The 12,784-nt window shown below is 34.7% G+C and overlaps 2 protein-coding genes across 2 annotated transcripts; one reads left to right on the plus strand and one right to left on the minus strand.

Annotated features, from left to right (window-relative positions):
• Positions 1 to 162: 162 nt before the first annotated feature.
• LOC131937238 (protein UXT) lies at positions 163 to 3,205 on the plus strand. The gene is made up of 6 exons (XM_059294506.1): positions 163 to 307; positions 846 to 948; positions 1,554 to 1,635; positions 2,225 to 2,298; positions 2,588 to 2,759; positions 2,919 to 3,205. The coding sequence occupies exons 2-6, from the start codon at positions 878 to 880 to the stop codon at positions 2,982 to 2,984; spliced, it is 465 nt and encodes a 154-aa protein (XP_059150489.1). The 5' UTR covers positions 163 to 307; positions 846 to 877; the 3' UTR covers positions 2,985 to 3,205.
• A 45-nt stretch (positions 3,206 to 3,250) lies between these two features.
• Positions 3,251 to 9,963, minus strand: LOC131937237 (protein FAM185A). The gene is made up of 9 exons (XM_059294505.1): positions 9,929 to 9,963; positions 9,687 to 9,727; positions 8,909 to 9,538; positions 8,570 to 8,679; positions 8,300 to 8,392; positions 7,396 to 7,576; positions 5,218 to 5,313; positions 4,656 to 4,781; positions 3,251 to 3,918 (listed from the first exon to the last, which is right to left on the minus strand). Exons 3-9 carry the CDS (start codon positions 9,501 to 9,503, stop codon positions 3,812 to 3,814), a joined length of 1,308 nt encoding a protein of 435 aa, XP_059150488.1. The 5' UTR covers positions 9,504 to 9,538; positions 9,687 to 9,727; positions 9,929 to 9,963; the 3' UTR covers positions 3,251 to 3,811.
• Positions 9,964 to 12,784: the final 2,821 nt, after the last annotated feature.

The raw sequence follows: 12,784 nt of genomic DNA on the forward strand, positions 1-12,784 counted from the left end.
ATACTTAATAATTCTGGACGCTTTTAAAATATTTTAATTAAACTAATTATTGAGTTACATTAAGTTTAAAGCTATACGGCGACATATTTTTTTCATGCAAAAACTAAGACAAATTTTTAAATTTGATTTGATCAGACTTTTCTCCCTGTAAATTTTAAACTGCTATGGTGTAGAATAGTGTAGATCAACCAAAGCTCTAGAGTTAGAACTAATATTTATTTTTTTACTAGTCTAATAACTACAAACTAATCTAGATCTAGATCTAGATTCTAGATCTAATTCTAATACACAATACAATTTTGTGATGGTAAATCGGTGTATTTTATTATTTATGTTATTTTTTAGTAGGCCTATTATTGGTATTTTATTTTTCCCCACTGGACTTTATTACTTACCGCACGGTTTCATATTTATTATTATTATTAAAATCAACTTACCATACCCCCAGCTTAATATTATTATTATTATTATTATTAGGCCTAATTATTAACTAATTATTAATTTAATTAATTAGGCCTATTATTTTATATTATTAAGTATTAGATCTAATTAGGCCTACTAATTAAGTATTAATTATCTTCTAGATCTATGAACTATGATCTAATCTAGGCCTAATAAAAAAAAAATTATTTTTTGCAACCCCACTCTTGACTATCTGCTCTTATTCTACTGACTATTCAGTTATTCAGTGTTGCAGAAAATGAGAAAGTCTTGTCTACCATAAATATGTCGATAGGCCTATGGCCTATATAATACGTCATTGGCGTATAGGTTAATATTTTAAAAGTTCAAGTTTACATTTGGTGATATTCTGCCTAACATCAATTTCAATTATTTATTTCCAGCCTTTGTGTATTGTCAGTAGTGTGGCATCAGGATGAGATCCACGGAAGAGAAAATACTGGAATATGAAACTTTCCTAAATGATAGACTAAAAGAAGATTTGAGGTTTGCTGTACAAAATTGGACTTGTTTTTAAAAACGCATTGAAATAGAGCACAATTGTAGAATAATACAGTAGAGGGGATGGTTGATTGATTATTTTTAGTGGTATCAGTTAAGTTCAATAGATTACAACTTATTTTTGTACACATGGGTTTCTTCCTGTTAAAAGTCTTGTCATAAAAATGTGTGGAATAGGGGATTCTTTAAATATTTGCTTGAGGTTTTCATACTTGTGTTCTACAGGAAGTCATAAAAATGTGTGGAATAGGGGATTCTTTAAATATTTGCTTGAGGTTTTCATACTTGTGTTCTACAGGAAGTCATAAAAATGTGTGGAATAGGGGATTCTTTAAATATTTGCTTGAGGTTTTCATACTTGTGTTTTACAGGAAGTCATAAAAATGTGTGGATTAGGGGATTCTTTAAATATTTGCTTGAGGTTTTCATACTTGTGTTCTACAGGAAGTCATAAAAATGTGTGGAATAGGGGATTCTTTAAATATTTGCTTGAGGTTTTCATACTTGTGTTTTACAGGAAGTCATAAAAATGTGTGGAATAGGGGATTCTTTAAATATTTGCTTGAGGTTTTCATACTTGTGTTTTACAGGAAGCTCCTAGAACAACGAGACAAGATATATGAAGAGATCTCTGAGTATTGTCAGCTCAAGTCAACTATAGAGAAAATACAGGTCATTTACATCCCTTGTAACACAAGTATCACTTTTGTTTCATGACCTTGTAACACAAGTATCACTGTTGTTTCATGACCTGGGTTGATTCACTCACACAAGTATCACTGTTGTTTCATGATCTGGGTTGATTCACTCACACAAGTATCACTGTTGTTTCATGATCTGGGTTGATTCACTCACACAAGTATCACTGTTGTTTCATGATCTGGGTTGATTCACTCACACAAGTATCACTGTTGTTTCATGATCTGGGTTGATTCACTCACAAGTATCACTGTTGTTTCATGACCTGGGTTGATTCACTCACACAAGTATCACTGTTGTTTCATGATCTGGGTTGATTCACTCACAAGTATCACTGTTGTTTCATGACCTGGGTTGATTCACTCACACAAGTATCACTGTTGTTTCATGACCTGGGTTGATTCACTCACAAGTATCACTGTTGTTTCATGACCTGTGTTGATTCACTCATTCCCTTTTAGCTGTGTTGTATTATTTGTATGTTCTTTTCATTATAAGGATTACATTAACTTTTACAACTTCCTTTTCTTGAGCTGAAATGATTGACTGAATGCTTTTTTAGGAGGAGATAACACCTGAAGTAGTATTAAAAACAAAAGTTGACCTGGGATGCAACTTTTATGTCCAAGCAAACGTGTAAGTGTAAGAAATCAAATGTAGAATCCTGTTCCATATTTTTAATTCAATTGAACTTGGAGGTTTAAGTTAGAAACATTTGATGGAAAAATAGGGGGGGGGGGGGGGGGAGGAAAGATCACACTCAATTGTGAAAAAAATTAAATGGAAACCACCATATGAAGAGCTACTGGATGTGTAAAAGTATTTTAAAACATTGTCTTATAATATTTCCTGTATCACAATATGTTATTTTTCAATGTATATATATGTATATGTTTTATAACTTGTCCTTTACTGTAACTTGTAGCTCCAATCCATCAATGATCTGTGTTGCCATTGGATACGGGTTCTTTCTGGAAATGACATTTCCTGAGGCAGTGATGTTCATTGATAAGAAAACTGAAAGTTTACAGTCTAGAGTGTCAGAGTTGACACAGGAAGCCTGCAGGGTCAAGGGACACATCAAGCTGGTCCTTGAGGTAAACTCAACTCAGAAACTCACCTGTTGTTTACCTGTAGATCAGGTGGTGATCATCAATGTGTACAGCTTGTGTTGCAGTTTGTTGTTGGAATCATTTGTTGCTTGTTGTCTCAAAGGTTTTGTTAGTATACAATCACCAGTCACTGTTTCTTGACAGGGTCTCAGAGAGTTGCAGCACATACCAGGTCACTCAGAGAAACCTTACAGGGATGTGTTAACTTGACACAGAGATGTTCTCTTGACACATGGATATCTTGATCCAGGGATATCTTGATCCAGGGTATCTTGATCCAGGGATATCTTGATACAGGGAGTTCTTGATCCAGGGAGTTCTTGATCCAGGGAGTTCTTGATCCAGGGATACCTTATCAGAGTATATGTTATCTTGAAGGCCTTCACATTTTTTTTTGTAAATATTAAAGTTCATGCAAAAAAGTCTAACATCCAAATCTTTTTATTCCTGATCATTTGATTGTCACTCTAATTTAAAGAATGTTTGATGCAACTATTATATCATCATTATAAATTTTGTACGCCCTCAAGCATATCTTCCATGTTGACATTCAGTGGATGAATACCCAGGAGAAACTAAACATAAGAACATACAATATAACTGGAACAATTGTGAGATAGTCATTTTAAAAACCATCATCACTCAGCTGACTGTTTATTTAACATTAATGTTTATTTCTCTATACAAGTACATGAATTGGTTTAGAACTAAGCAACTCATTACAGGATTAATGCTACATCAGTGATGGACATAAAACTGAAAGTTAGGAAACCTATCCTACATTTTATTACAAAAATTCACACTTTTCACAGTCAACAAAAGACATTTTTTTAAAAAGAAAAACATAATAACAAATATATTAAGCAAATAAAAAGGTTTTTTTCTCTTTCAATTTATACTTATTATTAGCACTAAATATTCATGAATATATTTATACAGTAAATTATAAATTTTAAAAATGTTAATTTCCTTGAATGACAGCATAATTACAAGAAGAAATCATCACTAAAATGGCAGCAAGTTTTATTTCCCCTTGTTCATGAAAAGAGTTTTGTAGCAGAAATCCAATCAAGCTGTTTAAGGCTAATGGTCCCCGACACAGTCCTGGCATTGAGTAGAGCCTGGCCCTGGCGACCAATGTAACCTGTAAAGTAAGGGCTTGCTAGAACAGTCTTATGATCATCTAGAGGGGCTTGCTAGAACAGTCTTATGATCACCTAGAGGGGCTTGCTAGAACAGTCTTATGATCACCTAGAGGGGCTTGCTAGAACAGTCTTATGATCATCTAGAGGGGCTTGCTAGAACAGTCTTATGATCATCTAGAGGGGCTTGCTAGAACAGTCTTATGATCATCTAGAGGGGCTTGCTAGAACAGTCTTATGGTCATCTAGAGGGGCTTGGCTTGCTAGAACAGTCTTATGATCATCTAGAGGGGCTTGGCTTGCTAGAACAGTCTTATGATCATCTAGAGGGGCTTGCTAGAACAGTCTTATGATCATCTAGAGGGGCTTGCTAGAACAGTCTTATGATCATTTAGAGGGGCTTGCTAGAACAGTCTTATGATCATCTAGAGGGGCTTGCTAGAACAGTCTTATGATCATCTAGAGGGGCTTGCTAGAACAGTCTTATGATCATCTAGAGGGGCTTGCTAGAACAGTCTTATGATCATCTAGAGGGGCTTGCTAGAACAGTCTTATGATCATCTAGAGGGGCTTGCTAGAACAGTCTTATGGTCATCTAGAGGGGCTTGCTAGAACAGTCTTATGATCATCTAGAGGGGCTTGCTAGAACAGTCTTATGATCATCTAGAGGGGCTTGCTAGAACAGTCTTATGATCATCTAGTCATAAGATGGTCACTGAGTGAAGAAATAATGACTTGCCTTCCTTGTGGTGGGGCAGATCAGAATCAGAGAAGTGCAAGTCTATAGCATGGTCAACCCTAAGGGCCTGGCAATCTAAGTTCAGATCTGTGTTGGCTCCTTCAGGAAAACTAAGGGTAATATCACCTGTGTAAAACAAATGTTAAGGTAATATCACCTGTATAAAACAAATGTTAAGGTAATATCACCTGTATAAAACAAATGTTAAGGTAATATCACCTGTATAAAACAAATGTTAAGGTAATATCACCCGTATAAAACAAATGTTAAGGTAATATCATCTGTATAAAACATGTTAAGGCAATTCATCTATGTAAGACAAAAGTTTTCATTCTGGTTTGTGTAAATAATTCAATGAATAGAACAAATGAGACCATTCTAAATTAGTTACAAAAATATGCTAATACAAGGTGTGTCAAGAAATCATCAAGGACACAATTGACAAGAATTTTTTGATGTGGTCAGAAATCATCAAGGACACAAATGACAAGAATTTTTTGATGTGGGTGGCAAGACACAGTTGATACAAAGTAGATTTGAGGATGAAAAAATGGATCCCCACCTGTGGCCACTTCAATGTTAGCCTTCTGGTGTCTGCTTAGGTGTGCGGATACGTTGCCAGATTGTAATCCAATATCCATGTCTCCATCTAGACTTTCTGATAGACAAAATAGTACTGGATATAGTGCATGGATAGTTGACAAAATATTACGGGATATAGTATTGTGTATGGATAGTTGACAAAATATTACTGGATATAGTATTGTGCATGGATAATTGACAGACACTTCATCATTAAACACACATCAGGGCTACTCAAGCAATGAAAATCCAGCCTCCCCCATCACTTTTCACACGATCTCCACCATACACTTTTAATCACTCCTCTTCTCCCCCCCCCCCCCCCCCCCCCCAACCCCTATCTTGTGAATATACTGTTAACTTTTAACTACTGTTAAAACTGGGTGTGTGTTCCATCCACCCCAATTCCTTTCTTTTATGTTTGGTAATGAAAATGATTGATTAAGTCATCTAAATAATGAAGAAATAATTAGACATCTAAAAACTAAGAAATAATCTGGTATAAATTAATATTGAGGGAATATTCTGTTAAATAATAAAAATAGGAATCATTGAATAGTAACAAACATTTATATAAAAAATAGAAATATGTAACCATGAAACAAACCTATTTTTATTTTAAACAAATATAAAAACCTTTAAAATTATAATTACAAGCTTTTAAATGCGCTGGAAGTAAGAAAATAAAAGAAACTTGTTCCTATTTAATAAAAGTTTTGGTAGATAAAATTTGTAACGTTTTTATATTTGTTTTGTTTTTTTCCCTTTTAAGTAATTAGTTCTAAATTAATTTGACACTAAATCTATAAAGGCTTGGACTAAATTGTGTTAAAACCTGCTTACTAGTTCGCAATCTCTAAAAGACAGTTGTTTACCCCTTCATAGTCAACTGTGACAACAGTTCACCATCTGCGGAGAGCTGATCATGTGATCACTAGTATTTAATCTTGTTTTCTCCCTTTTCATTATTGAATATAGTTTAAACCCACCCAGTATACTGCCCCTTCTACATGGTCGACACTTGGGCAACAAACCGTGACCAAACAACATTCAACATGAACCACAGCTCTGCTCATCAGATGATCATGTCTAGCTAGTTATCTCTCCCTCTGTTATTGAATATAGCAATTGATAAATTAGCCTTATTATCTCCCCTTAGTTTCAAACTCGTTTAATTCGATTAAAAAATAGATATAAGTGCATTGCCCTCAAAGAAGGTATCTGGAAAATTTAAACAAATTGCTGCATTAGAAGTCTGTCAAAATTGCGTTACAACATCTGTCACAAGCCCATAAACAAACAATTGGACTATGCGAGCCAAATTAAATAGCAAACTGTAAACATGAAACAAACCAGTGTTTATATAAATAAACCGGGAGTGATCTCCCCTAAACTTCCTCGAATATTTTTATATAAAATAACAGGGGATGGGAACTCGGGCTATAGACATGATTTTTAATCCATTTTAAATACTTAAAGTTTTAAAAATAGAATAAAATCTCGTAGACAAAAGAATTGCACACCAAGTGAACGCTAAATAAAAAAGTGCATAATAGTGCGCAATATTATTAGTACTTTAAAAATTTACATTAGTTTTTTGAGAAATCGGAAGTAGCGTAAATTACTACTTCCGGTCAACGGAAATGACTCAAAATTTAACAGAAGGTAGAGAATTAGATCTTTTACTTACATGTGAAATTTCGTTTATCTATCTGAAATAGTACTCAAGTTATAGGCTTTTGAAAATTTCAAAGTAGGAAAAGTACCACTTCTGGTTATTGGAAATCGCTCAAAAGTTGATACGGATCTACGATTTTGATAAAATACTTATATATAAAATTTCATCAAGCTAGCTGTAACGGTACTCAAGTTATCGTGTTTACACACACACACATAGACACACAGACATACGGACAAGATTGCAAAATTATGTTTTTCCGTATCAGTGAGATGTAAAACGTCGAGATTTGTAAAAATCTCAATTTTTTTTTTTTTTGCACGATTACAAGACTTTCTCTATACTTTGTATATACAAGAAAGTAAAAAAGGAATGTGTAAACATGAAACAAACCAATGTTTATATAAAAAATAGGAATGTGTAAACATGAAACAAACCAATGTTTATATAAAAACAGGAATGTGTAAACATGAAACAAACCAATGTTTATGTCTGACTGTCCAGCCAACAGGTAGAGCTGGCCATGGCAATGGCCAAGATGAAAGTTTCCGGCATCAGATCTGAAAGTGGCATCGTCAGCATAGAGTGACCTGACATTGATGAAGCCCATCTCTGTTTCACATGTGATGCTAGAACCCTGCAGCCTCTCTGTTGTGATACTCTGTGCTCACACCATGGGAAAGTTGTTAAATTGTGATACACCACACCATGGGAAAGTTGTTAAATTGTGATACACCACACCATGGGAAAGTTGTTAAATTGTGGTACACCACACTATGGGAAAGTTGTTAAATTGTGATACACCACACTATGGGAAAGTTGTTAAATTGTGGTACACCACACTATGGGAAAGTTGTTAAATTGTGATACACCACACCATGGGAAAGTTGTTAAATTGTGGTACACCACTCCATGGGAAAGTTGTTAAATTGTGATACACCACACTATGGGAAAGTTGTTAAATTGTGATACACCACTCCATGGGAAAGTTGTTAAATTGTGATACACCTCTCCATGGGAAAGTTGTTAAATTGTGATACACCACACTATGGGAAAGTTGTTAAATTGTGATACACCACACCATGGGAAAGTTGTTAAAAGGTGAACTCTATTTCATCTGCCTCATGGGCCATCAGGTTCAAAAGGGTACTTTACTGTTTTTTTAGTAAGAAAGCTAACATATCAGTATTGTAATGAGCTAATGTTTATCCAGGTCAATTCTGAATGTTTCATCTTTTTTGTGAACATCTGTCAAATCTGACTACATTTTGAACTAATCCCTGCCACAATACTTTATCTGATATTATTATAAAATAATTTTTTTATTTTTAAATACAAAAATGAACATGATATGGTTTAATTTACGGTAAGATTGAAACCTTACGCCAGATTTTCCAGTGTGAAAATACGTGTTGCCAAGTAGGGTAGAGAGACAAGTTATGTTGCCTGATCTGCACACAGCACTCACAGACCCACACTAGGAGAAATTTAAAAAATGTGGTAAAACACGTCTTAAAATGTTAATTTATATCAATACAAGGTAAAACATTGTCTTGAAATGTTATTTAAACTAAATAATAATACTGTAAAAATAAACCATGAAAAAAGAAATGATCAGGGCTATCTAATGGAATGGAAGCAGGCACCAACAAACCTTAATGTTTTTCAGGAAACAATTTCCTCTCTCTGTCTCTATCACGATCTTACTGCTGTCCATATTTTCTATGGACACATCCTTGTCATCCAGCATCTTGATTTTCAGATCTACAGTAGTTGTCAAGACATTCAAACAAAGCTGATTACAAATGTCTTCAATAGAGCCACACGGACAGTTAATTAGACAAGACATTCAAACAAAGCTGAATGTAACTTACAAATAGTGTCGCTATAAAACAACAGCCACATTTATAAATGTACTTGAATTAGCTGCTACTATAATGATTAATTTAAAATGATTACAGACTGACCACACATTCAGAACAAAATGACTCACCCAACTGTAGCGGAACACGGAGAAGACAAACAACAGGTAATGTAACACCTTTGGTTATGTCACACGTTATATTCATGTTAGCTTTATCTTCATCAAAACGAACATCTAAGTCATACAAGTCACCAATATGACTTAATTTCTGACTCTCAGGGGCTTCTTCTTGACCTTCTGAATAGTAGTGAAACTGAATGTTGACTTTGTTCAAGCCTGGTTGATCATGAGGCTTAATGAAAGTTTTAAATGGCAGAGTGACGTTCATCTCTCCATAAGGGCACACTTCATAGTACCAAGTCTCAATAAGGGTCTTAGCACTGAAGACTTTATCTGTCAGCTGAGTCGGCCCTGGTGTTCCAGTTTGTTGTGAAGTGAACACTGAACGTAAAAAATGTTTGTGAGACAAAACCTTTCGAAGTTTATTTAATATGCCTCCTCCATAGACAGAGGCACTGTGATATCTTAGACTTGTATTATCGAGACGTTTGAAGACAGTAGAAAAATGTTTTGAACAATGCACATGTCTTGTACAGCCTGACACTAGCAGTGCTGTCTTCCTCAATATTTGCTGACAGGGTCCCACTTTCATTAGGTGCAACATTTTTCTCCTGGTGTTTATTTATTTAGCATCTGTAGCTAAAAAAATTGTTGTAAGGAATTATTTTTAATATAAATTGCTGTTGTTAAAGAAAAATGTCAACTGTAAACATTGAATTTAGTTTTAGCCCATACTAGAATCTAGTTATTAGCAAATACTACACACTACTCACTACACAGTACTCACTAGTGAAAGTACACACTCAGTACACGTACACACACAGGGAGCTGCAGAGATAAAAGAATAATTAATAAATATTAAATAATTAAATATTAAATAATTATTAGCCTATTAATTAATAATCAATTAATTAATAATTATTGATTGACCGCACTGATCAGTAACTAACTAATCTTGACAGCGATAATATCAAAAGGCAATTTAGATCTAATTATTATTTAAATTAATGTAATTAATAATAGGCCTACTATATCTAGGTATTTAGTATTTAAACTTTCTGTGTAGTACTAGATCTAGATCTAGATTCTAGTAGGACCATGATAGAGGAGAAACATGTTTGTTTACAATTACGACTAAGATAACATTTGGTGGTAAAACGTGAAATAAGCTAATTCTCTACCGCTAACAGTATGTTTCGTTTAATAAAAACGCGCACTGCGCGTCTAGTGCTGAACTTAATCGTCACTTAGGCAGATTTTTGTTTCATACTGAATTTAGCCGTAATTTTCTCAAACGTTTTTTCTTCTGCAAATTGGGATAAAATTGATCGATCTAGGACTACATTATGTTGACCAGACTCAGTAACTATACATTTTAGAAGGAAAAAAAAAAACTTTTTTTAAAATTGCAGTTTTGAGAGGGATTGTAGGAATGATGTGTAACGCCATTTTAGTTGCTGGGTTATCGCTTTTCGTGGTGACCATTAACTTTGGGTAGAGCCCCCCCCCCCCAATCCCGAAGAGATGCCTGGAAGAAACTTTTACTGCCCACATGTATCGCCCTCCTTACACCACAAAGCACAGAGTCCAGCCAAAACCCCGACATGGTGCACAGGCTGTTGTTGAAGCAAAACGTCAACAACACACAATGTGGACGGACAAGGCTGACAGAGGGTGGCCAACGACACACACTCACACATACAAACACAAAACACAACGATGTGCCTACATTTCTTTCATAATTGATTTTTACCGGGTATTCAAATAAATGTATTAAAAATTTGAGGCTGATATGTAAATGATATAATAGTATGTTTGCTTATTAAGAAGATTGAAGTCGAGTTATTATTATAAAAAATACAATGCTTTTAAAGTTTATAAATATATTCTTTAAAAAACCACCAAAATTTACAAATACCCAGAATTTTATGTAAATCAAAATATTTCTTAGAACGTGTTTGTGACTTTTTTTCCTTGACTTTTTTCGCTCACAGTAAGCCAGTGGTGTAACCAGGTCCGTCTCATGTGTGTGTGTGGGGGGGGGGGGGGGGGCAAATTTTTTCCATCATATGTATATGTAACACATATGGTTACCAGCCAGGGGAGGGAAAAATATGAAGCTTAATTCATTGAGTTGCGGCCCCTGTGGGGTCGTGGCCCTGTTGACTTAGTTGTTTTTTTCATGCTCTGGTGAGCGATTTTACCTGTGTCCCATGTCTTGTGACATGGGATTGTGGGTAGTTTCATGCCTAGTCGTGTCGCACACGCAAGCCTGCTGTCTGTGAACACGGTGACCAAATGTAGACCTAATGAAGGTAGTTATATAAATTATGTTTGTTAAAATACTTAGTTGTGTATTCCTGCTAGTGCTGCATGTGCACACTAGTTAGGGTGAGTATTAATATAAGTATTTATTTGTAGTACTACTTATTGGTACTTGTTGGCAGTACTGTGTACTGGCCGAAAGATATTTTATTGTACCCGTTTATATTGTAGCCTACACGTGGTGTTTACATTTGTTTTAGGGCTACAGTTTTTTCTTGGCCAGTTTTTTTGTTTTCTTGGTTTCCTGTTGCTTCAGTATTTTCTCTTTGAAATCGTCGTACTACTGTGTTGCATCGCCGTCATGGCTCGATGCTGTGAATAAAGGAATACTTGACAACAACTGTCGGTGTCAGTGTGTTCTTAATCTCAGGGTCAGCCCGTCTTAACCACAACACCTCAGTGGGTAAAAGCATCCCCACTGAGTGAGGGTTACATATATATATATATTTATTCATATTTAATAGTCAGTTTTACTCGTATCCACAGCGTTTAAAAAATGTTTTAACTTAATTTTCCTGAGGTATTTAAGTATATTATCGTTGGTACACCTGTACGTGCTAGTCATCTTAACTTATAATAACGTTCTTTAAGTTTTGTGAATTTGAGCCCCATAAACGACCTAACCCCCCCCCCCCATTGTAGGAAAAAAAGTCACAGGGAAAAAAAACACAGGAAAAAAACCACAGAAAAAAAAGTCACAGGAAAAAAGTCACAGATATATATTTGATTGGAATTTGTAAATACTTTTATGAATTTTATATTCAGAGAGTGCAAATTAACTTAGGATTAATGTAATGTAATGTGTGTAGGTTGTATTCGCATGGTAATTTTTATAATTCATCTAAAATATTTAGTATGAAGTATGTAGATTGTAAATAATTATGTAAAAGATAATATTGATAGCATTTATAGAATGTTCCAACGTCCTCGGTTTTCGAGAATTGTGGTTTTTTTAAAATACTAACATTAAACACTCAACTCATCGCAACAATAGTTATGATTAGTTCAACCACATTTACTGCCCACATTTATCACGCTCATTTCATAACAAAACTTAGGATCAAAACAGACAGCCGACAAGCCCCAAAGGCTGTCATTGACACTAAACGTCCACAACACACAATATATTCGACTGAGGAGAGGCCTACCAGAGAATAGCCTACGGCAAAACATGCAAAACTCAATGATGAGCCTAAATTTCTTTTATAATTAGCTTTTCTACCGCGTATTTAACTAAATACTAACAAAAGTTGAGATTGTTGTGTAAATTATCTTAGAGTATTTTACTTACAATTGTTTTAAACCATAATGCTTTTAAAGTCTATTAATAATATATGCTATCAAAAAATACAACCCACAACAATAAACATACACAATTTTATAAATGTCAACAAATAAATCAAAATATTTCTGAAAAGATTTTTGTGACTTTTTTTCTGTGACTTTATTTCTGTGACTTTTTTCCGATAAAATTTTTCCTTTGTGACTTTTTTTCTGTGACTTTTTTCCGTTCACCCCGCCCCCCCCCCCCCCCCCCCCTGCCCGGCGGCATGGTACCCC

The sequence above is a fragment of the Physella acuta genome, unplaced genomic scaffold (genome assembly GCF_028476545.2).
Source record: "Physella acuta isolate Inbredline_101_S28 unplaced genomic scaffold, ASM2847654v3 ptg000204l, whole genome shotgun sequence".
Lineage (NCBI taxonomy): Eukaryota > Metazoa > Mollusca > Gastropoda > Physidae > Physella > Physella acuta.